This window comes from Geotrypetes seraphini, chromosome 4 (assembly GCF_902459505.1).
Source record: "Geotrypetes seraphini chromosome 4, aGeoSer1.1, whole genome shotgun sequence".
Taxonomy (NCBI): domain Eukaryota; kingdom Metazoa; phylum Chordata; class Amphibia; order Gymnophiona; family Dermophiidae; genus Geotrypetes; species Geotrypetes seraphini.
Window position 1 is genome coordinate 144,577,492 of NC_047087.1, and position 25,892 is coordinate 144,603,383.

General features: G+C 49.6%; 1 protein-coding gene across 5 annotated transcripts in view; it reads right to left on the minus strand.

Moving 5' to 3' along the window:
- The window catches only part of SLC12A3 (solute carrier family 12 member 3), a 757,364-nt gene that overhangs the window by 113,718 nt on the left and 617,754 nt on the right, over positions 1–25,892 (minus strand). For all 5 annotated transcript variants that reach the window (XM_033941365.1, XM_033941364.1, XM_033941363.1 and 2 more), the window contains 2 exons: positions 12,159–12,242; positions 1,255–1,356 (listed from right to left, as the gene is read on the minus strand). In XM_033941365.1, coding sequence (XP_033797256.1) covers positions 1,255–1,356; positions 12,159–12,242 — 186 coding nt within the window. The remainder of the gene's footprint in view (positions 1–1,254; positions 1,357–12,158; positions 12,243–25,892) is intronic.

Genomic DNA, 25,892 nt, shown 5'->3' on the forward strand with positions numbered 1-25,892 from the left:
TTATCTAAATTCTGTTTGGATCTTAAATATAATGGTAACGAATTCTATATTGTTGGAGCAGTTGTTGCGAAAGAAGAAGCCCTATGGGTACTAATGATTTTTAGGGATGGGACATGAAGAAGATGCTGTGATGAAGATCTTAAGGTTCTCAGAAGATCATGTGGAATCAGGTATTTATGGATAAAAGCAGGTTCCTTGGTTTTCATGCCTCCTGCCACTGGCCCCCATCATCATCTGAGGCCCCCCAAACACTCTCCAGCTCCACCCCACACTCCTCAACTCCATCCCTGCCATTCCCTGACATCCCAAGATCCCTCTAACACTCCCTGAATGCCCACCGACACCCCCAAGATCCCCCTGCCATCCCTTGAACGCCCCTGTACCTTTATCTGATGGCTAGCATGAGGGATGCTTATACCATCCTGCCGGCAGGCCTGCCACTGCAAAATGATGGTCCTTCCACTTCCTGGTGCAATCTGGGATGCATTTGGGGAGGGGCCTAAGGTCTTGATTGGCACATGAGCCAACCAGAGTCAGGCCTCCTTCCTAGTGCATCCTGGGAGGGACTTTAGACATCTGAGCCAATCATGTGACATGAATGCCGGTTAGAGAATCAGGATGGTTAGGCGTCTGTCCAATTCTCAAAAGCCACTTAGGCTTTTGATGAGACGGGGCATCCTATAAAGAATAAGGCACCTAGCGTATGGAATCCGGAAGGGACGTAACATAATGATGAGTTTATGGTATTAGGTTGCAAACATGTACAGTGAATAGGGTCACCCAGGAACCTAACTCCTTTTTTCTCATAGGATCAATGGTTCTGTATTTGCTTTTTCAGTATTCATGAGGTTTTCTAAGAATCTAACCCCAGCGAATAGCAAGAACACACTGTATATTCAGCCTCACTTTTTATCTGCATGTTTGTGCTGATAATTCACATTTTAAATGCCATTGCTAGCTTTTACAAAAAAATGTGATCACCCTGGCTTTGAATGTTGACCCAAAAAGTTCTAGTCAAGAAACTTTTGAATAAAAGTAAGGAAAATTACTTCAGCATTAGCTATATTGTATTTGTCCTTAAAATAATTTACTTTCTTGTTCAAGGTATTTTCCATAACCTTAACCCACACTTTGAAAACCTTTTCAGACTACAAGTTGCTAGATTCATTTAAAATGACCTTGGAGGACCGAGAATTCAGACCAGCTGAAGATTCATTTCTATATATATTGTCACCAGCAAAATTCCTTTAATACCTCCATCGTCAAAGAGCCAGTAAACATCCACTGTCTTTTTGCCTTGGTCAGTCTGGAAAATAGTAACTGTTTGGTGGTCAGCTATGAGGGCATCAGGATCTGCTATAGAGATAAGACAAGACATTAATTCAGAGGATATACATGTACAACTCTTGCAGAATAGTGATGATGGGTTCTGTATTTATTCTGTTTAAAATACAAAGGGATGCTGAAAAGTTCTCAGCCCAACCAAGAGAATGATGTAGAGCCATGAAACTTAGTTATTCCACACTTTTCATGACAGTTTTAGTTTCATTTGATGAAAATGAAGATGTGGCTAAGTAAACAGCTACAAATGGTAATCTGAGGCTGCCTAATAGTGTAAATGACAAACATAAGATAGAAAATAAAGGTTTGTATGAGATTATGGGGGTATCAGGGAGAAGGAACAGATTTTCCTTGCTTTTATCACATCTGGACTTATGCTGTGGGATATTGAGTTAAAAACTGTATTATAAGAAATAGCCTTAGACTTTGAGAATCCACATGGTATGTCCCATGACTTAGTAAATTTTGTTGTAAACAGTTTTTGCAGAACCTGTAGTGAAAGAATAGTCAGAAAAATGGAGAACATTGGCAGGTGTTGGGTCATGAGTGTGAGAAATGCTCACTACCAGAACTCGGGACAGACTAGGTAGAGCAGAGAAATTATTTTATTATTTACTCTTGCAAGAGGGTGTCCACCCACACCAGCAGAGTAGGCACACAGAGCTCAGTGTAATCATCCATTTTATAGTTAGTTTACAAATTTTTTAGTCCCTCCTGCCTGCTTGCTCATTGATTAGAGCAATTCACAAAATGTTTCCCTCTATACTTCCGTTTTCTTTTTTTTTTCTTTTTTTAAATCTTTATTCATTTTTAAAACTTCCAATAAGTGTAACATAAGATACAATCATTTTATACTTTAACATCACTTAATATACCATCAGTTCTAACTCACATCAAATATCCCCCTCCCTTATACCCAACAATTGTTATTAAGCATTAGAAATCATACAGTATTCCCACCCCCTCCCCACGCTGGACATGTATGAACAAATGGGAAAAAATAATATTCATTCTGTACCGTATGTTGCTCCTGTTCCACTTTCTCCACTCTGGTCTCCATCTGATTCATTCTTGTACAGACCATTTCCATTTTATGACCCAGACTTGCCACTTCCTCCTTCACTGCTACCATTTCTTCCTTTACCTCCACCATCTGCTCTGAGACATCCTTCAGTGTTGACCTAATATTTCTCAGTTTCTCTAGAAGTTCAGTCATATCCAGAGTGTCCAAAGGCAGGGATGTCTTGCTAGGAGTGGGTGGATCCTCTTTCAGTCTCTTTGCCTTCCCTCCTAATTTTGATGTTGTTTCAGGCTTAGTTTGTGTACTAGAAGCCATTAGTTAAACAGTTCCAGTTTTTCCTGCTGCTAAGGAGAAGATTTATAAAGCTGAAAACCAACAAAAGGGTGCCCAAGGGAAGAGAACTCAACAGCTACACAGCCATTTCCTATGTTTCCAAGTTCCGGAATCCCTATACTTCCGTTTTCCATGCCCCTGTTTACTTCTCCCGTTACCCTTATTCCTGGGACCACCAACCCTATTTTCTATTTCCTATACTAAAGAATTGCCGCTGCTGGGTCAGACCAGTGGTCCATCTTGCCCAACAGTCCACTCATGCAGTGGCCCTTAGATCAAAGATCAGTGCTCTAAATGAGTCCAGCCTCACCTGCATACGTTCCAGTTTAGCAGGAATTTGTCCAACTTTGTCTTGAATTCCTGGAGGGTGTTTTCCCCTATAACAGATTCTGGAAGAGCTTTCCAGTTGTCTACCACTCTCTGGGTGAAGAAGAAGTTCCTTATGTTTGTATGGAATTTATCCCCTTTTAGCTTTAGGGAGTATCCTCTTGTTCTCCCTACCTTGGAGAGGGTGAACAATCTGTCTTTATCTACTAAGTCTATTCCCTTCAGTATCTTGAATGTTTCGATCATGTCCCTTCTCAGTCTCCTCTTTTTAAGGGAAAAGAGGCCCAGTTTCTCTAATCTCTCACTGTACGGCAGTTCCTCCAGCCCTTTAACCATTTTAGTCGCTCTTCTCTGGACCCTTTCGAGTAGGTCTTTGTCCTTCTTCATGTACGGCGACCAGTACTGGACGCAGTACTCCAGGTGAGGGTGCACCATGGCATGATATAGCGGCATGATAACCTGCTCTGATTTGTTCATGATCCCCTTCTTTATCATTCCTAGCATTCTGTTCGCCCTTTTCACCGCCACTGTGCATTGTGCGGATGGCTTCATCGACTTGTTAATCAGAACTCCAAAGTCTCTTTCCTGGGAGATCTCTCCAAGTTCTGCCCTTGACATCCTGTATTCGTGCATGTGATTTTTGTTACCGACATGAATCACTTTACACTTATCCACTTTGAACCTCATTTGCCATGTCGATGCCCATTTCTCGAGCTTGATTATGTCACGTTGCAGATCTTCGCAATCCCCATGTGTCTTTACTACTCTGAATAACTTCATATCATCCGCAAATTTAATCACCTCACTCGTCGTACCAATGTCCAGATCATTTATAAAGATGTTGAAGAGCACAGGTCCAAGCACCGAGTCCTGCGGTACCCCACTGGTGACGCTCTTCCAGTCCGAGTATTGTCCATTTACCCCCACTCTCTGTTTCCTATGCTCCAGCCAGTTTTTAATCCACGTGATTATTTCACCCTCGATTTCATGGCTTGCAATTTTCTGAAGTAGTCGTTCATGTGGAACCTTGTCAAATGCCTTCTGAAAATCCAGATATACAATGTCAACTGGGTCGCCCTTGTCTATCTGCCTGTTTATTCCCTCAAAGAAATGCAGGAAGTTACAGTATATGGTTACCCGATCCTCCCATCACATGCTCATTCTTCATGCTATGTGCTGTGTCTTTTGACTTGTTAAATCAGCAAAGCCCTTATGTTATACTGCTGAGACATCATGTTCTACAGTTACTGGAGGCATTGTGTTCTCAGGAATGTCTCATCCCCCCCTCCCTTACTGTCTTTTGCACACCTTGACAAAAAGTTATTAGTACCAATATTCCCCTACTGTATCTATGTATTATTACATTCTGCAATAATTAACATTATACAACTGTTAACTTTTAAAGTATATATTTAGCTTTTTCATTTTTTATAAGGGGATTTAGTGAGATAATTTCTGACTTGAAAATCCTTGATGGATGGCAGATTACCATATATAGGTCAGAAGGACAAATAGTATGAAAAATAATTTGAAAAGCTCGCTAGTAACACTTAGAGTTGATTTAGAGTAATGTTTTAAAGTCTGTACAACTGTTTCAAACCAGAGCTACATGCCTGTAATGAAAAGAGGAAGTACTGCAAATGTATGTGACTGTCAGCAAAATAGGTTTTGATAAGAATATGTGATTTGCTTTGTTGCTAATTAATAATTGTGATGTAAGAGGGAGGTTTAAAAGAAACAACTCAACTGTTAGATTTTGGGAGTTGCAAGGAGTAGGAGACAAGGGACGACTCCAATGGCGTACCAAGGGGAGGGCGGGGGGAGGGGTAGGTCCGCCCCGGGTGCAGCCTTAGGGGGTACACAGCCGGCCCGGTCCCTATCGCGCTCCCTCCCTCCTTACTTAAGGTGACCAGCGAGTGAACCCTTCCGACCCTCCCAGCGAGAGCAGCAAACCTCCCTCCAGTAGCGTCGGAAGCCGCAGCACTCTAACAACGGGCTGCTTTGCGGCTTTCTTCTGCCGGTGAAGCGTCACTGATGATGTCATCAGTGATGCTTCACCGGCAGGAGAAAGCTGGGAAGCAGCCTGTTTAGCGCTGCGGTTGCCAATGCTACTGGAGGGAGGTTTGCTGCTCTCGCTGGGAGGGTCGGAAGGGTTCACTTGGGGGGGAGAGATAGGGGGATCAGCGGGGGTTCAGCTGGGAGGGGGGAGAAGCAGTCTGCCTTGGTGCTCCAAGGCCTGGCGCCATTACCTTCTTTGGGCAGCAGCAGCTTTTACAATTCGCTGCTGTTGCCGGCTTCAGGCCTTACTCTCTGCCGGATCCTGCCTACTTCCTGTTTTCATGAAGATAGGACCCGACAAGAAAGCCTGAAGCCAGCAACAGCAGTGAATTGTGAATGCTGCTGCTGTCCGATGAAGTTCAAGACACTAGGCCTTGGGTGACAGAAGAAGGATAGGGAGCAGAGGGGGAGAGAATTGGGGAGAGTGTTGCTATACCCAACTGGAGGGAATGAAAGGAGATGCCAGGGTTTGGAGGGAAGAAGAGACGCTGAGGGAAGGAGGAAGGTATGCCAGACCAAGGGAAAAGGAAGGGAGAAAGGAAGGAGGAGATGTCAGAGCATGGAGGGGGAGGACGAGATGGAAGAAAAGGAAAGGAGAGAGATGCCTGGAATCAGGGAAGAGATGATGCCAGACCGTGAGGTGGGAAGGAAAGAAAGGAGAAGAGAGAGATGCCAGAGCATAGGGGAGGGGTGGTGACAGAGAGAGAAAAACGGAGAGGTGACAAAGTTGAAATCAATCATGTATAAAGGAGAGAAGGGGCACAGGATAGATAGCTTATGGAAGGAGCATAGAAAGAGGGAAGACGCCATATGGAAGAGAGAAAGAGAGGGTGGACACTGGATGGAAAGAGCACAGAGGGCAGTGAATGGAAGGGGCGAGATAGAGGGTGAACAGTAGATGGAAGGGGTAGAGAGAGGGAAACAGACACTGAATGGAAGTGTGGGGAAGAGGAGGGACAGCTTCTGAAGATCCAGCTTGCCAGCTTGTCAGCTTCTAAAGATCCAGCTTGCCAGCTTGCCTGAGTTTGGGGCAGGCAGGTGAAGTTGGGCAGAGGAGGGAGAGAGGAGAAAATCCACAGAAGAAGGCACGAGGGAACAGAGAGAAGGCAGAGGGTGAGAGGCTGAGGCGAGAGGTAGCTCCGCCCACTCCCTGACATCATCCAAAGCAGACTCGAAGCTCCCCCTTAAAAGGGGAGGAGCCAACGCTGCACAGCTTCTGAAGATCCAGCTTGCCAGCTTGCCTGAATTCGGGGAAGGCAGGTGAAGTTGGGCAGATGAGGGAGAGAGGAGAAAATCTACCGAAGAAGGCATGAGGGAGCAGAGAGAAGGCAGAGGGTGATGGGCTGAGGCGAGAGGTATCTCTGCCCACTCCTTGACATCACCTGAAGCAGAATCGAAGCTCCCCCTTAAAAGGGGAGAAGCCAAAGGCGCGCGGCCGTTCGGCACGCAGCGAAGGCAAGTGGCAAAGATGCTTGCCTTAGCGAGAGCGCTTTTGCGAAGGGCCTCAAGAAGAGCCAAGACACTACACCCAAGGACACCAGGAAAGGACAGCAAGCAGGCAGAGAGGGATAGAGAAAGGACAGCAGCAGCAGGCAGAGAGAGAGAGAGAGAGGATACCAGCAGCAGGCAGAGAGAGAGAGAGAGAGAGAGAGAGGACACCAGCAGAGAGAGAGAGAGAGAGAGAGAGAGGACACCAGCAGCAGAGCGAGAGAGAGGACACTAGCAGCAGGCAGAGAGAGAGAGAGGACACCAGGAGCAGGCAGAGAGAGAGAGAGAGGACACCAGCAGCAGGTAGAGAGAGATTGGACACCAGCAGCAGACAGAGAGAGAGAGATTGGACACCAGCAGCAGACAGAGAGAGAGAGAGAGGACACCAGCAGCAGGCAGAGAGAGAGAGAGGACACCAGAAACCCGAGGTACAACTATACGATGGGAGGGATGTTATTAAATGAGAGTACCCAAGAAAAGGACTAGGCGGTAATGGTGGATATGACAATGAAGCCGACGGCACAGTGCGCAGTGGCCGCTAAGAAGGCAAACAGAATGCTAGGCATAATCAAGAAGGGTATTTCAACCAGAACGAAAAAAGTTATCCTGCCATTGTATCGGGCGATGGTGCATCTGCATCTGGAGTACTGCGTCCAATATTGGTCGCTGTACCTTAAGAAGGACATGGCGTTACTCGAGAGGGTTCAGAGGAGAGCGATGCGTCTGATAAAGGGGATGGAAAACCTTTCATATGCTGAGAGATTGGAGAAACTGGGTCTCTATTTCCTGGAGAAGAGGAGACTTAGAGGGGATATGATAGAGACTTACAAGATCATGAAGGGCATAGAGAGAGTAGAGCGGGACAGATTCTTCAAACTTTCGAATAATAAAAGAACAAGAGGGCATTCAGAAAAGTTGAAAGGGGATAGATTCAAAACGAATGCTAGGAAGTTCTTCTTTACCCAACGTGTGGTGGACACCTGGAATGCGCTTCCAGAGAGCGTAATAGGGCAGAGTACGGTATTGGGATTCAAGAAAGGATTGGACAATTTCCTGCTGGAAAAGGGGATAGTGGGGTATACATAGAGGATTACTGCACAGATCCTGGAACTGTTGGGCCGCCGCGTGAGTGGACTGCTGGCACGATGGACCTCAGGTCTGACCCAGCAGAGGCATTGCTTATGTTCTTATGTTCTTATGGAAGTGTGAGAGAAAGGGGGAGCAGATGTTGGAAGGAAGTGGGGAGGAGAAAGAAAAAAAAGGGCACATGCAGGATTGAGGGAAGAGGATAGAGTTAGTTACTGGAAGTGGTGAGGGAAAGAGGTTGCAAGCTATAGGTAGACACAGTGAAAGAGGGAAATTGAGGACTGAATAGTAAAAAAGAATTTAGACAGAGGCAGAAAATAAATTGAGAAGGAAGATCAAGGAAGAACAGGAGGAAGGGAGCAGAGAGAGAGATGCCAGAGCAGGGGGGAAGGAGAGGAGACAGATACCAGACCAATGGGGGTGAAAGGAGAGATGGAAGGGGGAGGATACATTTTCTGGAAGGGGCATAGGAGAGAAGATGCCATATAGGGGCAGAGAGATGGCAGACAGTGGATGGAAGGAGAGAGTAACAAGAAGATGAGGAAAGCAGAAAACAGAGAAGATAAAGGTAGAACAAAAATTTTCTATTTATGTATTGCTTTAGGAGACATGTGTCACTGTTTCTGTAGTGTTGTATTGCATGCAGAGTTCAGCTTCTTGCTGGCTCAATTTAACCTTTGCCTATGTATTTCTATTTTATTCCCCCTTTTATAAAAGTGTGGAGTGTTTTTTAGCGCCAGCCGTGGTGGTAGCAGCTCAGATGCTCAGAATTATTTGTCCGTCAGAGCTTTTACCACCGTGGCTAAAATCCACACTACAGTTTTGTAAAAGGGGGAGGGGTTAGTTTGTGATGACATTCCATACTAGGCGAAGGTGTTTTCTGTGCATTAGAAAGACATGGTTTTCTGTTAGGACTGACTGCAGGATTCATCTGTACTAGTCTGGCTTGTTTAGTTTTACAATGGGTGTATTGATGTTGTACTGTTCACTGCAGTATGTAAGATGCTGCCTTTTCCTAGGTACTCATGAGTGACGTGTGGCTTGTTACTAAAAATCATGTTTTTCGTACAGATGGGGGGGTGCCAAAAAATGATGGGCCCCGGGTGTCACACATGCTAGGTACACTACTGGGCGACTCACACACTCCCCTAGATGCAGATGCTGTCTTTTGTATTGTTAATATCTTTGATACTGTGAGAAGGGAACCCTTTATAATATTTTTTGTAATACTCTAGTGACAATTGTTGCAGATGCATGCAGGAATAGCAAGAGAGAGGACTGACAGGCTGCCTAAGGAGGAAGGGAGAGGGAGATAAGGCATTTTTTGTAGCTGCTTGAGAACACACTGTCTCAGCAACTACAGAACACAGGTTCTGCGAGAATAGACAGTAGCAAACTGAAGGACATGAAACTATGTATGGATAAAAGTAAATAAGGTTAGGGTCACCAGAAGAAGGGGACGAGCAGGAGTAGTGAAAGAAGTAAACAGAGGTGGGGAAAAAGGAAGTACAGGAAGTATCAGCTAATAGGTAGTTTAAGGAGGTGACCCAATGGGCACATAGACAGGAGGGACCAGAATGAGAGAACAAGCTATGAGCTAGATCAGGGGTGGGCAACTCCAATCCTCGAGGACTGGAATCCAGTTGGGTTTTCAGGATTTCCCCAATGAATCTGCATTGAAAGCAGTGCATGCAAATAGATCTCATGCATATTTATTGGGGAAATCCTGAAAACCCAACTGGATTCCGGCCCTCGAGGACTGGAGTTGCCCACCCCTGGGCTAGATTCACTAACCTTCCGATCCATGTCTGATCCATGTGCGATTGGAGGCAGGCCGACCAATTCACCAACTATCTTCATGCAAATGGAAGTGATCGGAGGCACGGCCCCAACCGACTGCACGGATTGGATTGAGTCAGGGAGAGCCCTGACAGTAGTAACAGGAGAAGCAACCTCCTGTCACTGCTGTCAGGGCTTTGCCGGATTTTTTTAATTTTTTTTAATAGGCCACAAAATATCAGGCTTATAAAAAAAAAAAAAAGGAAAAAAAAAGCCTCCCCCCCCCTGCGCTCCTGGCCCTGTACACACCCCCTCCACCCCGACAGGCACAACACCCCCCCCCCCCCCGACTGGCACACAGCCCCGACCGGCCCGGCCTGCAGAAATGGGGCAGGGACAGGACAAGAGCTCTCCAGGACAGACGGGAAAATGAGTTCCCTCAGGGACAGGGAAAAATTTGCCCCCGTGTCATTCTCTAGTCTGAATTCAAGAAAGCATAGAACAGGTACATGGAATCTTTTAGGGAGAGGAGGAGATAATGGATACTGTGGATGGGCAGAATGGATGGGCCATTTGGTTTTTATCTACTTTCTTGTTTCTGTTTTCTAAAACCTGTTTTTAAAATGAATAAGGGACAAAAAAAGTGCCCAAACTGATCAGATGACCACATGAGGGATAAAAATATGGCCCCACACACTCTCCAGTAGTCACTGAGGCCCCCCCCCCCCTCATATCTGCATGAAACAGTGCATATCTGTTTCTATGATAGCTGCAGATACTATGGCCAGTCCTAGTAGAGCTACAAGCAAGTCTCTGGAGTAGCCTGGTGGGCATTGCAGTGGACTGCAGAGAAGGGAGCCCAGGCCCATATGCTACCCTAACTAGTATACTTGTGGTAAAAGTGTGAGCCCACCAAAAATCCACTGTAGGTGACACCTACAGGCATAAAGGCTATTAGGGTGGTAGACAGGTAGGTACAGTAGGTTTTGGAGGAGTTTTGGAGAGCTTACCATAATGTATGGGGGGTTATGGTGAGATGTGTACCTGGCACCCTTAATGTGAAGTTCACAGAAGTGTCTCCTAAGGTGCCCTACATTTCTACTGACATGTCTGTGTGGCCAGTCCATTAAAAATGCCGACTCCTCCTACATGCAAATGGTTTGGATGTTTTTAATTTTGATTTTTTTGTTTTTCAATAATGGCAAAAAAAATTAGACATCTAGCTGGGCCATTTTTTTTTTTTAGGGGGGGGGGGGGAAAAGACATCTTTTGGGTTCAAGATATTTTCTCCACCTGATTTTTGGACTTTCAAAACATCCAAAATTGGTTTGGGCACCCTCCTGCCAGCGATCGGTAGTGTCGGGGGGGGGGGGGCATCTTCTGACAGGAGGGTTTGGGCACCCTCCTGCCAGCGATCGATATTGTCAGGGGGGGGCATCTTCTGGCAGGAGGGTTTGGGCACCCTCCTGTCAGATCGGTAGTGTTGGGGTGGGAGGGAGATCGGTAATGTCGTGGGGGGGGGGGTCGGTAGTGTCAGGGGGGGAGCATCTTTCGGCATGAGGTTTTGGTCACCCTCCTGCCTGCAATCGGACAGGGGGCCGCGGTCCGCTATACTTATAGCAGCAGAGAGATCCCTTGCCGCGATAAGTGTAGCAGGCCGTGTCTAATCTAACCCGATTCTCTAACCAGCGTCTGTAACATGGATGCCGGTTACAGAATCGGGGTTTAGTGTAGGCCCAATTCTGAATAGGACACCTCTCCCGGGCGTCCTAGACAGAATCAGGGCCTAAATGTAGAGACCTAAGGCCAGATTCTCAAAATAAATTCTGCCTTTAACATGCTCTCTAAATAGGTTCCAGCTGATTTTAGAAGCGAGCATGTATTTTAGAAGCGGATTATCAAAACCGAGGTCTTTTTCAAGCTTATTAGCAGACTCCGACATTGCTATGCAAATGGACTCTTTAATATTTAAATGAAAAATCCAGTGGATTCTTAAAAATTGCCGAGACATTCTCCAAGAGTAGCATCGACTTTTGGAACAAAAATTAGCGACTGGTCCAAGGGTGCCGATACAGTGTCAGCACTGTGAAAAACACATCTCTGGCATGTGTTTTGACATGCAATTTAATATATATTTTTTTTTAATCCCAAATTGAAGTTCAGCAATTTTTTTCTCCTGCTGCATCGCTAACAACCAACCCCCCTCGACAGCAGGAGACATGCCCATTCTCTCTTGTCCAACCAACACATCCCCTGGCAGTGGGCGAGAAGCCCAATCTCTCCCGCTGCCAACCGACACACCCTCCTGCAGCAGGCAGATACTCAATCTTTCCAACCGCCACCCCCCCAACTCCCCTTGGCAGCAGGAGAGATGCCCACACTCTCCCGCCACCACGTAACCCCCCCCCCCTTCCCGGTGGTTAGCTGTAGGAGAAATTGGGCATCTCTCCTGCTGTATTTTTTTTTTGGAGGGGGGTATTTATTCTGTGCATGTGCCCATCACTATCACCAGCGTTGGGAACATGCAAATTTAGCGAGTCTTTGCTATTCTCCACCAACTCATTTGCATGAGTGTTTTTTTGGAGAATGATTCGCTTTTTTAAAATTGCTACTATAACTGCTGCAACAGCAGTCCATCATTTTTTTATGGTGGTTTTTGTTTTTTTTGAGAATCTAGTCCCTAGTACTTAATAGACTGACTCTTTTCCAAAAGCTGGTAACTTACATGTGCTATTTGTGGTAGGAGCTATTCCATTAACTTCACTTTGTTTCAATATAGGATCTTCTGCTTGCTGGAACACTGGATTAACTGAGAAAATGATGACAAAAATATTTAAGATCATAAGTGTCATGCTGCATCAGAAACATGGCCTATAAAGCCCAGCATCCTTTCTCTGACAGTAGCCTGGCTGGGACACTTGAAAGTACTTGTTATATCCCAAATATCCTTGTTGCTCCTTCCCAGAAGTGGGAGATGGAGATAAAGGTTATTTAGTTAAACAGTGGTTATTTCTGTACTCCAGAAACTTGTCAAAACCTTGTACTTCTAAACTTAGCTAAACTATCTGCCTTTTGATCACATTGGCAGCAATTATATAAATGGATAGCTCAATTTAGGTCACTGATGCTGTACATTGAGAGCCTATTCTAGAACCGTATCTTAATAGAATACTGACATAACCCTATATCAGTGTGCCTAACATGTATATGTCCGCAGTTACAGTAGTTATAGACCTGGCATAGTTGGTGAAGTAAATGTGCCAGGGATGTACATAACTTACTATATTGTGTAAGTGCATAAGTGGGAGCCCCACCATGCTTCACTTCTTGCATTTACACACTATATCACTTACATGTGGTGTAACAGAATAACACTTAGGAGTCCTGCTGGCACTTTTGTGTGTAAGTGTATACATATGCATACAAGTGTCAGTATTCCATACATTGATGCACACAAGGGGCATGTAAATACAACCAACCAATTACAGAATTGCCCTTATTGCCATACAAAACATTCTATTCTTTATGCATTTAAATAAAAATACAAGAGTTCATTGTAAACTTGCTACTAGATAGCTTTATGGAGTGTCTGCTAATCTTAGTACTATTGGAAAGAGTAAATTACCATTTTCTAATAACTTTTAGGATCAATGTGTTTAGTATGCAAAACTATTCTTTACAGGTTAATATTACATGGTGAATACTGAATTGCATTTGTGATCTTTTTTTTTTCTTTCTAACACTGATCACAATGGCTAAAAAATACCTGTATATTCAGCACTGGTATCCAGATAGTACTTGGTGCTGAAAATCTGGATAGGGACATCAGTGCTAGTACTATGTGGATAGCAGCAATATTAAGTCCATTATCAAAATACTATAGATAGGGGGGGCGCTGTTGAGCTCGACTGGGATGGTTGCTTGAACAAGTAGCTCCAGCAAACCTTATCTTTTTTTTGCTCTTTTGCTGCACTGCAATCATCTTTAACAGTGGAAGCTGGAGCGGCCCGCTTTCTTAATGCAAACATCTTCTTGCCCATCAAACCCTTAATCAAACCCCAAGAAGACACATAAACCTGAGTGGGGAAACCTGGCCGCAGCCCTGTTTATTGAAAATTAACATATTTAAATAACATTTACATATTATAAATAACATTACAAACATTAAATAACAATTTATCCATTAAACCAGCACAATGGTATCACCATTGTGACCCAGATCCCGAGCTACTGACTCAGATGTAAATGGCCCCCGACCCTGCCATCTAAGCAAGGGTCTGAGGGGTGGCATGTCCCCACATGCCCCATTGTCCAGGGTCATCCGACCCACCAGGCAAGGCTCCCAACCGGCCCACCAATCATCCCCATGATGAGACCAGCCGCCAGTAGCTCGGGATACCGCCACAAGCCTGTAACCCATTACAGGCCCGACCAATGAACAGAGCTGCGGCTAAGGGCCCAACACACGCTCACAACAGGTAGCAAAATCATCGAGTAAGAGATCCCACCCGATATCCGAAAGATGCACCTGATCCCGGTAAAACACACCCGAACAAAAAACATCAACCCAGGAATGCCGGATCTGTACCCTGCCCCGAGCTTCCACCCACCGGCCAATCTGCCTATTCACTTTAATGAGTCCCCGGGTCTATCTACGAGACACCAATCACTTCGGCCGCAGAATAATGTCGGATCAAATGAGCTGGGCACCCGGAAACCAACCCTGGATCACCCCCAGATCACCAATAACCATATCAATTAAATGTTTCCCGCTAAGCGAATTCACATCGTTGCCTCCGAGGTGGAAAAGCAATAGATCAGGATGCTGAGTACGATGCCGCAGATCCTCCAGAAGGGGGAGCAGCTGATGCCAATGCATGCCCCGCTGACCCCACCAAGAGACGTAGACTCCGCGATGATGGAGACCCAAGTGCTGACCGCCCGGTCGTACCACTGCGCGCTCCCCGGCCCAATGGACAAAGGAGTGCCCAATGATCCAAACCGACAGGACACGTCGCGCAGCACCTGAAAAGCAAAACTCAGCAGTCAAGCCAACGTTCCCCAGGACCCAAAAAGTTCGTAACAAGAAGCCATGCAGTGAACCCGCCCACACCCCCCTGAAAGGCAAACACTCATACCCAGTACTCAACCGCCCGCCAAATCACCCTAGCCACCCAACTATCTCAGGAGCACCCATTAACCCAACCCACCAGGCTGAGCACCCCCTTGTATGGAATCAGTCGGACGAATGTATCCGCGATAGGCCCCAGACGACCATCTACCCAGTCTTTGAATGGCCCCAGCGGGAACCCCAGCCTCAAAAGCACTAGTGGCAGCCCCAATGCGAAAAGAGTGCATGCCGAAGCACGCCAGCTCAGCACCTCACCGACCCAGAGCCCGACGCAAGACCGCCAGAAATTGGTAACGAATGAGACAGACGCCATCCGCATGCAGCAACAACACCACGTCTGAGCTAGGTCGAACCGCCATATAGGCTTCCAGCGACTGGACCGGGCATGAAGCACAGCCCAACACTCGGCGCAGGACCAATGTGCGCCCTCTGCCCAGATGATCCGACTTAGATCGGGCAATGAACAAACGCACCGTATCCCCAGCCACGCGCACCTGACTAAACAGGAGACCAAGCAAGCCCAGGGTGTCAGCCGGGTGGACAAGCAGCTCACCCACCCGCAGCGCCCCAAAGAACGCCAATGAAAAAGCCACCCTAAACAAACAAGCTTCGAAACTAGAACTCGCCACAACAGGCAACTCCTCAATGAGACGAGACAACAATGCATGCGTGATTGGCAGCCGAGCATCCGGCAACCGTGGAGCCACCCGACCCCAGGCCGTCAACATCCTGCGAGGCAAAAACCCTGACGCCGGGCAGGACCACCCGAAGGCCCTACAAAAGAAAGCAAAGCCCGCCAAGTGACCCGCCGCCGCACTCCGGGAATAACCCTCCAGCTGAGATCCCGCTAAGAAGTCCGCTAACAAGACCTCTGGGACAGGGCCGGGGACCCAACCCCGCGTATGCAGAAATTGAAATACAGTCACGAAACCCCGATTGTACCGAGTCTAAGTAGCAGGCGCTACTGACCGCTGCAACAAGCTCCAGATCCGCTCACCAACAAGCCCCATAAATGTTCCGGCATCGGTGACCCCTCCTCCTTCGCTGAAGGCACCAGCTGGCGAAACTGCAAGAATTGAAAACGAGAAAGCGCATCAGCAAGCCTGTTCTGAACCCCAGGGACGTGCCGAGCCCGAATATACAAATTAAGGCGCAAACAGCGCAAGACCAGTTCCCGCATTACCCCATTCACCTGTAAACATTTTGCAGCCTGCCTGTTCACTACCTCGACCACCCCCATGTTGTCACACCAGAAAACAACTCGCCGGTTCTGCAACTTCTCCGGCCACAACTCACACGCGACTAACAAGGGGAAAAGCTCCAGCAGGGTCACATTGTGAGTAATACCTGCCCGCCGCCAACTCTCAGGCCACGCCGCCGCGCACCAGTCCCCCTGACAATAGAGTCAATTGCATCCAATTGCAGCTCCAGATCCAAGTTAGAGGCGTCCGGGAACTGAATAGGGAGCGACCCGTTGAATTGAGCTAAGAAGAGAGACCACATATGCAAATCCGCCCGAATCCCTGCTGTAATCCGGACAAAGTGTCGGCGATCCCGAACACCGGATGTCGCCGCCGCTAAACGACGCGAAAAAGCCCATCCCATAGGCAGGACCCGACAGACAAAGTTAAGGGACCCCAACAAAGACTGCACGACCCGCAGAGTAGATTTATGGGTACCCCGAACCATAGAAATCAAGGCTAACAACTGTCGTACCTTACCCTGAGGCAGCCTAGTCACCATTGCAACCGAGTCAATCTCGATCCCCAAGAAGGTGAGGCAAGAAGTGGGCCCTTCCGATTTATCAGCAGACAACGGCACCCCGAATTCGGCAGCCATCGCTTCGAAGGTAGATTTCAGCAGACCGCAATCGCCAGAGCCCGCCCCCACCCCCGACGAACAGAAAATCATCTAGATAGTGAACAACCGAGTCTCTCCCCGCACGTCAAACAGTAACCTAGTGTAGAAAGGAGCTGAACAACTCAAAAATTGCGCAGGAGATGGAACAACCCATTGGCAGACAGCGGTCAAAATAAAAAGCACCCTCAAACCAAAAGCCCAGCAATGGATGAACCGGCAACAACCGAAAGGCCGATTCAATGTCCACCTTGGCCAACAAAGCCCCACAGCCCGCGATTCGAACCAGACGCAAAGCACTGTCGAAGGATGCGTAGCGAACCGAACAGAGATCGCGAGGAATACCGTCATTCACCGAACGACCTACGGGCCTGGACAAGTTATGAATCAGGCAAAATTTCCCAGGCTCCTTCTTAGGAATAATCGCCAGAGGGGACAACACCATTACTGGGAACGGGCGTTCCAGAAAAGGTCCCGCAACCCGTGCAAGAGCAAGTTCCTCACGCAACTTACACCGCACCTCCCCCCGCAACTGAGAAACCGAGGAAGCATTGGAAGCCTGCACAGTAGCCAAGGGAAGTGAACAGGGAATAACAAAACCGTCGCTAAATCCACCCGCCAGAATCGCAGCCGACTGCCTATCCCCGTAAAGGTCCAACAAAGGTCTCATGGCACCCACCCGGACCGGAGTGGGCAACCCCAGCACCCCGACCTCACTTGGCCAGTACAAGGGGCGCTCCAGCTCCTTTCTTGGGGCACTTGAGAGCCGAGTGACCTTGGCCACACAAGGAGAAGGCATGACGGAAGCGACAGTCCGTAAAGGAACAGGAGGATTTATTGAACTGCCAGCAGAGACCGGGACCCCCCCGGCCCCCGGGCCCCCTGTGGGACGAAAGGAATGAACCCCCCCAGCAACCGGAAGCCCCGGCTTACCCGCAACACTCGGGCCGGACCCCCCAGGTTTTGCCATATGGGTGAGCCACAGATTAATGTCCTGCGTACCCCAAAACATGTGCCCGTTCTCCTCCATCTTGTCATGGAACGCTTCATCGTAGTTGAGCCAGGCCCAACCACCGAACCGCTGATAACCATTGAGAATGGAATCCGCGTATGACAACAACAGGCCGTAGTCCTGGGGGCGCTCCTGTACCCAAACACTGGCTAAACGCAAAAACGCCCGCGACCAATTCACAACATTGCAGGACACCATACCCACTTTAGGCTTCCCCCCCCCTTCTTCTTACTCTTCTTCCTCCGACCCCGCACTCGGCCCTCCAAAAGCCGAAAAATGTCAACACACGAACGCTTCCTAATCTTGCAGCGAAGAGACTGTGGAACCTTCTCCCACAGCTCCGACAGCGCCACAAGAGCCGGGGCCCCCCGATCAGCCCCTTCCTGCACTGATCTCTCACCCGTCCCCCGCCGAAGTGACCCTGATGAGGAAGACGACGTCGAAGAGGAAGAAGAGGTTAAAGAAGATGAAGAGGACGAAGAAGAATCCCTATTCCGGCGGCCTTTCCTACTTTTACCCTTACCCTTCCTCCTCCTACCCTTACCAACAACCCCAGCCTCTAAGGCCATGTTACCCGAGGTCAGGTCTCCAGCCGGTCTGTCTCCACCACCTGCTGCTCCAGGAGTGGCGCCCTCCGCAGCAACCACCGTAGCAGGACTCCGACGGGCTGCCCGTGCGTGCTCCTCGACTCCCATCCGTGGGGCAGCATCCAGTCCTTCGACACACACTCCAGTCACAGAAGTCCCAGCAACACACTCTCGTCCAGCAGCGGAAGCCTGGGGGAAAAATCAAGACAGGGGCCAGCAACCTGCAAAGTAGAAGGATAAGTTAGCCCTGAGGGCCAAGCCTCCACCCGCTGGTCCCCCATCCCCTCAAACCCCCGAGGGCCACCCCCAACGGAAATGCCCGAGCCCCAAGGCGGCGGCGGGATAGCACCGTGGAATGGAGGCGGAACCACAGTCCATGGACCAGGACCCCAAGGAGTCCCCCAGGGACCCAGCGCCCAAGGCGACCACCAGCTGGCCGCGCTTCCAAGCAACCCGTGACCCGACCCGGACGTTGAGGGATGTACTGGGATCTCCCCCCCAACCCCCCCGTTCACTAGAGGAGAAGACGTCGTCCCACCTCGCTGTCCAAATTCCAACCCTGCACTGACCCCCCTTACACCAGCCGGGTCAGTTACAAGCACATCAGCTGCAGGCACAACCCCTGCAGCAGATGTCCCCACAGCCCTACCAGGAGCAGCCGCTGAAGGCCCTTCGGATGCACCGTCCGCCCGAGGTGAGCCACAACTCCTCCCCCATCCTCCCTGCAGCCTGCTTCTGCCCCTGTGGGCCGACCCCGCCTGACACCAGCAGCCAGCACCTCCCCTCCCACCTCCATCGCTATCGCAGTTCGAGCAGCAGAACGCGAGCACTCACCGGCTCCGGATCGGCTTTGTCGAAGGAATCGCCGGCAAGGAGGGACAACTCAGCATCCACAGTGGGGACACCGGACGGGGCACGAGCCATCTCCCAACGCAACGCTCTGCACCGAAACGCTCCGGTAAGCAGGGACCGCCAGGAAACGAAAGTGTAGGACATGTGGCAGGCTGCAAACCCTCAGAACCCCGCCGACTCCGTCCAAAGTTGTCTCGGAGGACCGGAAACCGTTAAGGTCCTCCGAGTGCCCTCCTTATATGCACCTCCCACCCCACCCTATGGCCGCGACTTTTGCCCTATCAGAGGCCAATCCCCCGGCGGGAAGGCCTCTACCCCCCTCTCCCGATTCAAACTTTTCCTTCTTTCCTTAACTCCCCCTTCCCTAATCCCTACCCAACGGATGGCCCCGCGGGCCTCCCAGCTCCACGTTAGAGCCGTCCGTCAAGACAAGCTCTCTGACTTTTTATTACCCCTCTAACTAACATCTTCTGATTTGTGAAATATGGCTTCAACAACTAAGAGCAAGCGTCACAAGCCGGACCCATCATCTCCGACGAAAAATTCCACTTCAGAGCCATCTGATAAAACTGAATCGCCCTCCATGTCTGATCTGTGGGAAGCAATTAAAACAGTTCAAGACCTCATGACAGACACAAAGGAGGCAATTACGGAGCTTAAAGATGATCTTGCCGTGATCCACACCGATTTGACTACATTCAAGTCCAAACTGACTGATTTAGAAATTAGATCAGTGACGACGGAGGCTAATGTTAAAGCGGTACAGGGCCATGTGAAACACACGTTGGCCCTGGAGAAAGAAATGGAGGATGCGAGTAATCGTTCTCGCCAAAATAACTTACGTCTTTTGGGGGTCCCGGAGGGGCAGGAAGGGAATAACATGGTCACCTTCCTCGAAGCATTTATCCCCAAACTGCTGGACCTCTCTTTCACTCACGACTTCGAGATAGAGCGCGTCCACCGGTCGCCATCTTCCAGGCTCCCAAGCGACCGTCGACCGCGACCCATCGTCTTGAAAATCCTAAGATATCCACAAGTACTTGCTATCCAGCAAAAAGCAAGATCTATGGCTTCTATTACATATGAGGGTAACAGGATTCTCATTCTCCCGGATCTTTATAAGAACACAGTGAAAGCCCGGCAGCAGCTCCTTGCATTCTGTTTTGGCCTATTCTATCCAGCGCGGATGCGGGGTGACATACTTAAACCAAACAAAGGACTTCACCAATCCAGAGCTCTTGGCCACCTACATAGAGGAATTGTCGCCGACCCCGATCGACACTGTCTGATTCGGACTCACCTTCAGCTGTTATCTGACGCATGGCTGTTTATACAAGAGTGACTCTCTTCTTCAGGGCAACGGAACGCTTCCTCACTAAGATGCTTTCCCCCTTTGAGTGATTATGGCTCCTTTACTTCTTACATGCACTTTCTTATTGTTGCTTCTGTCTCTATGCTCCCCTTTGCACTACTTGCTGACAACGTGCTCTCTGTCTTTCACCTTCCCGCCTTGGGCCCCAGCCTTACCAGAATTAATGTTGGTGGTATCTCTCTCTGGAGCTGTTATCGGCCTTTCAATGTGTGCTGCTGCCTTTTGCTTCTATACGGTCACTCTGACACCTTGTTTTTCTAACAGCATGCTCCTGTGTTTGTTCTTCCCTCATTAGTCTCGCTTCAACTGTTTTATTGCCTCTATTGTTATGACTGGCTATTTACCAATTAGCCTAAATTGGTTCAGATGTTTACTCTAGTTTTACTGCTTAAACTTGCTGACATCCTGTTTGCTCTGTGTAAATGAGCATGCAGCAAGAGCTATTTTTTCTACAATCTAACTCAATAGGTTAGCTGGATGTGTTTTTCTTCGGCTGTCAGGCCTTGGCACATCAGCCGCCGGTATAATATGGCCTGCTGCTTTTTTGCAGTTGGTTATTTCACCTCCTCAAGTATATCTTTTTGCTCTTTATTTCTATAAGTTAGCCCGAGAGCTAGTCTCGACGGGCGTTGATAACACGGGGCTGGAAGGCTCTTCGTGTCTGCCCGTCGGGATTGGTTCTTGGGGGGAAGAGAGGCGGGACAAAGTTTAAAAGGGAGTTTAGGATAGGAGGAAATGCGTCCTGCCGAGTTTAGGAGTGCAGGATTGGCTAGCGGCAGGACGCTCAGGGCAGGGTTATTTTAGAGTCAAGCCGCCGAGTGTCGGGTCTCTCTCTGTCCTCGGCGGCGGCTTTAGTGAATTTTTTCGTTTTTCTCTGCTCGCGTGGGGCTCGCGTTGCTTTGTGTAGTGAGGTTTGCTGTTTTCCTGTCCTCGGTGGTGGCTCGGGTAGTTTTTCTTCCACGTGTCGGTCTGTGGTGTTTGGAGCAGTGCGGTTCCTCGGTAGAGATGGCAGAGCACGTGGGGCTGGCGGAGCAAGTGGAGCTGGCGGAGCACGTGGAGGACCTGGCCGAGATGTCTTTTCAAGCTGGTGATTCTTTTGATGAGGAACCTGTGTCAGACTTGGTGAGTTCTCTTCCGTCTGACGCTGGGGCTCGTCCTCAGTCCGCTCGGTCTTCTAAACTGACGGCCTTGTCTGCCATGACGGCCGCTGCGCTTGTTGTGGGTCGCCGGGGGTGGAGGGGCGGGCCTCCAAAAGGGGGTCGGGGAAGATCTGCTGGGTCTTCTTTGGGTAGGTCTGGTGAGAGTGGTGTTCCTTTATCTGTGGGAGAGGTTTGTGGTTCCCTTGAGGTTCTCCCGGTCCCTCGTACTGCTGGGGCTGGTCCTTCTGGGGAGGGTGGTAGCCTGGCTGGTGTTTCCTTTTGTGCAGGCGCAGGGTCTCCTGGTTTCCCTCTTTTCCCGGGGTTAGGTTCTTTCTCTTCCCCTGTTTTTCCTTCGGGTCTGGGAGCATGTGGCTCGACGGGGGCTGGTGGGTCTTCCTCTGGGGCTAGTCAACTTCCTGTTTTTCCCTCTCAGACTCCTAGTTCCGTTACCGGTGTTCAGGGCGGTTCCCTTCCTTTGTCCCAGGGGTCGGTTCAGTCTGTTTCTTTCCCACTCCCCTGGCCTGTTTGGCCTCCGGGTCCTTGGTTTCAGGGTTGGGGTTCCAGCTTCTGGCCTCCTTTTCCTTCCCCCGTGGTGGGGTCTACGTCTTCCTCAGGCGGGGGGTCTTTTCCCACGGTAGGGTGGGGCCTGGGTCCTCAGCCTCTAGGCGGGGGTTCACAGGGTCTTGCCTCTTCTCTGGCATTAGGATCTCATTCTTCTGGTTCGGGTGCTGCTCCCTTTTCTCTTTCTGCTTTGCAGGACCTGAGTTCGAGACCGGAGACATCGAGCGGTGGAGCGGTTGGACCTGGTCAGGCATCGGTAGCAGCATCAGCGTCGGTGGTGGTGGATCGTGATCCTGGTCAGACGATGGAGGATGTGGTGGCTGCTGCGGGGGGCGCCACTGGCGTGGAGACTTCAGGAGTGGCAGAGCCTCAGCGCGCTGCTGGACTGGGTAATGGGGACAAAAGGGGGATTGGTGGGGGTAAAAGGGCTAGAAGACGTCATAGGAAGAAGGGTAAGGGTAAGGGGCATGTGTCGTCCTCTTCTTCCTCGTCTGACTCTTCTTCTTCTTCTTCTAGTTCTTCCTCACCCTCTGTTTCGGGGACGGAGGGTCTCTTGGGTCAGTCTCGCTCTTCGGACGTTAGCTCTCGGGGTGCTCCGGCGTTGGTCGCGTTGTCTGAATTGTGGGAAAAAGTGCCGAAGGTGTGGCGGCGAAAAATTCGAAAACGTAGGTGTGTTGATATTTTCCGGCTGTTGGAGGGGCGTGTTCATAAGAAATCTAAAAAGAAAGTTAAAAAGGACGGAGTTCCTGTGCGTCCCTCTCCTGTGTCTCGGAATATTATCAATTGGATCCGGTCGTTTTTGAGGCTAGCTAGTGTTTGGGGTAGAGTGCGTCCGATTGATTCCGGTTTATTGTTGTCTTACGCCGATTCCGTCTTAGATGCCTATCAGCGTTTCGGTGGTTGGGCTTGGCTCAACTATGATGAGGCTTTTCGCGACAAGATGGAGGAAAATCGTCATATGTCTTGGGGTACTCAGGACATTAACCTTTGGTTGACTCATATGGCGTCTAAGGCTGGGGGGTCTCAAGGGGGGGTTTCGGCGCGTCCTGGGAACTTTGGGTCTGGCTCGGGGCGGCCCTTTCGGACTTCCACCAGCTCCCCGGGCGTCGCGGGGGGTCAGGTGTCAGACGCTTGTTGGAAGTTCAATCGATCGTCGTGTCTGTTCCCCGACTGTAGGTTTAAGCATGTCTGCCTGCTTTGCGGGCAAGGGCATCCGTCCGTTAAGTGTCCCAAGAAGGGATCGGCTGGTGGCGCCGGTCCTGGTAAGTGATTCTTCTAGGCTTCCCACTCCTGTTCGGGTCGATGCCATGCGGCCTTGGCTTTTACGGTACCCTCTTACCAAGGCTGCTTCTTTATTATTACTCGGTTTTTCCGAGGGATTCCTCATCCCCTTCCAGGGTCCCAGAAGTGACGTTTCCTCTCGTAATTCTTCCTCAGTGGGTCGCTTGGGGTCAGTGGTACGGATCAAATTAGATGAGGAACTTTCTCGGGGTCGTATTGCGGGCCCCTTTTTGGAGAAACCTTTTCCTGCCATGCATTTGTCACCCTTGGCGGTGGTTCCTAAGAAGGTTTTTGGGCAGTTTCGTTTGATTCATAATTTGTCCTCTCCGTTAGGTCGGTCTGTGAATGACGGTATTCCGCGCAATTTATGTACGGTGCGCTATGCGTCTTTCGACAGCGCATTGGCAATCATTCAGCGCTTGGGCCCGGGTGCTCTTTTAGCCAAGGTGGACATTGAATCAGCTTTCCGGTTGCTGCCTGTTCACCCTGATTCTTACCCTCTGTTGGGTTTTTGTTTCGACGGCCGTTTTTATTTCGATAAATGTTTACCAATGGGTTGTTCCATCTCGTGTGCCTATTTTGAAGCTTTCAGTACTTTTTTGCATTGGGTGGCGGTTCAGAGGGCGGATCTCGACTCCTTGGTTCATTACTTGGATGATTTTTTGTTCATTGGTTCTCCGGGTTCTGGGGAGTGTGGTAGGCTGAAGGAGACATTCGAGCTTGTGGCCGTGGAATTTGGGGTTCCGTTAGCGGCGGACAAGTCAGAGGGGCCGGTTACCTCGCACGTCTTTTTGGGCATCGAGCTGGTGACCAGGTTGCCTGATTGCAAGATTCACAAGCTGTTGGTCCAGATTCGGCGGGTTTTGGGGGCGAAGAGGGTCCCCTTGCGGGAAATTCAGTCTTTGCTGGGTTCTTTGAAATTTGCGTGCAGGGTTTTGCCGATGGGTAGAGCCTTTTCTAGGCGGCTGGCGCACGCTACGTCCGGGGTACGTCTTGCCCGGCATTTTGTGCGTATTTCGGCCGGGGTTAGGACGGATTTGCGCATTTGGTCTCGTTTTCTGTTGTCTTTTAACGGGACTCTTCCTATTCAGTTTCGGGAGGTGTCTAATTTTGACCTCGAGTTGTTTTCTGATGCGGCCGGTGGCGTCGGTTTTGGCTTGTATTTTCAGGGGGACTGGTGTGCTGAGCGTTGGCCAGTTGAATGGCACAGTCGTGGTGTCACGAGGAATGTTACCGTGCTGGAGTTATTCCCGTTGGTCGTGGCCTGCGAGCTTTGGCCGGATAGATTAAGGGACAGGCGGTTACTCTTCTGGTGTGACAATGCTGCTGTGGTTGCTGTTGTTAATAGACAGACTGCGAAATGTTTGCTGGTTAATTCCTTAATTAGGGAGCTGTCTGTCTCTTAACTTGTTCATCAGGGCTCGTCATGTACCGGGGGTTCATAATGGTATAGCTGACGCTTTGTCTCGCTTTGACTTTTTGCAGTTCCGTCGTCTTGCTCCGGGCGCTCATCTCGAAGGACGGTCCATGCCGGAGTCTCTGTGGCAGCTGGTGAGACTTCCATCTGGGACATGCTGAGGCGCTCTGTGGCCCCTTCGACTTGGACCCATTATAGAGCTGGCTGGGTGGCTGTTTCCTCCTTTTTGCAGAGTAAGGGTTGGTCTGCAGGCCCGGTTTCCGATGAACTGATGGCGGAGTTTGTGGTGAACTGTTTCCGGAATGGGGCTTCCCGTCGTTCTGTAGCTGGGAAATTGGCTGGTTTTGCCTTCTTTTGTAAGGCTTTCGGTTGGGGTAATCCTTCCGCTGGTTTCCTGGTGAAATGGATGCTGGTGGCTATGGGCAGGCTCCGACCAGTCCTTCCTGACAGTAGGATACCGATTACTCATGACTTGCTGGTGCGGCTGCTGCAAGTCTTAGGGTCGGTTGTCCTTTCAGCCTACGAGGAACGTTTGTTCAAAGTGTCCTTTTCTTTGGCCTTTTTTGGGGCGTTGTGAGTTGGGGAACTCCTGGCGCGTCCTTCGGTAGGCCGGGAAGAGGAGGGACTCCGTTTACACCACGTGCAGTTGATTGGTGACACCTTGAGAGTGCTGGTGGCGCGATCTAAAACGGATCAGACAGGTCGGGGGCAGTCGGTGCGGCTTCGGCGAGTTCCGGGCAGTTGTTCTTGTCCGGTGTCTTTGCTGGAGGAGTACTTGGCAATCCGGCCTGTCGGGGGATCTGTTCTATTGGTTCACCATGACGGGTCTCCTCTTACCCGTTATCAACTGCTGGCCGTGTTGCGAAAGGCTTTGGGGCGCTGTGGGCTGAATCCAGCGCGTTTTGGGACTCACTCCTTTCGGATAGGAGCGGCGACGAGTGCTCGGGAAGCGGGTCTCAATGACGGAGTCATTCAAAGCTTGGGCAGATGGGTTTCTGGTGCTTTCAGAGGTTACATTCGTACTGGTATGCGCTAATCTGGTTTGTCGTAGCTGTACTGGGGTGGGCATTTGGTGTGAGGGGGGTTGTGTTTTAACTGTTGGGAGTTGGGTTGGGGAGCACTTTTGTTTGCATCCGAGCCTGTTGCTCTGGCACGCTGGCATGTGTTCTCTCCTTGGTCTTATTCTCTCTGTTTCAGTACTTTGCTTTGTTTTGTAGGTTGGGTCCCTCGTTCCTTTACGGTGTGGATCG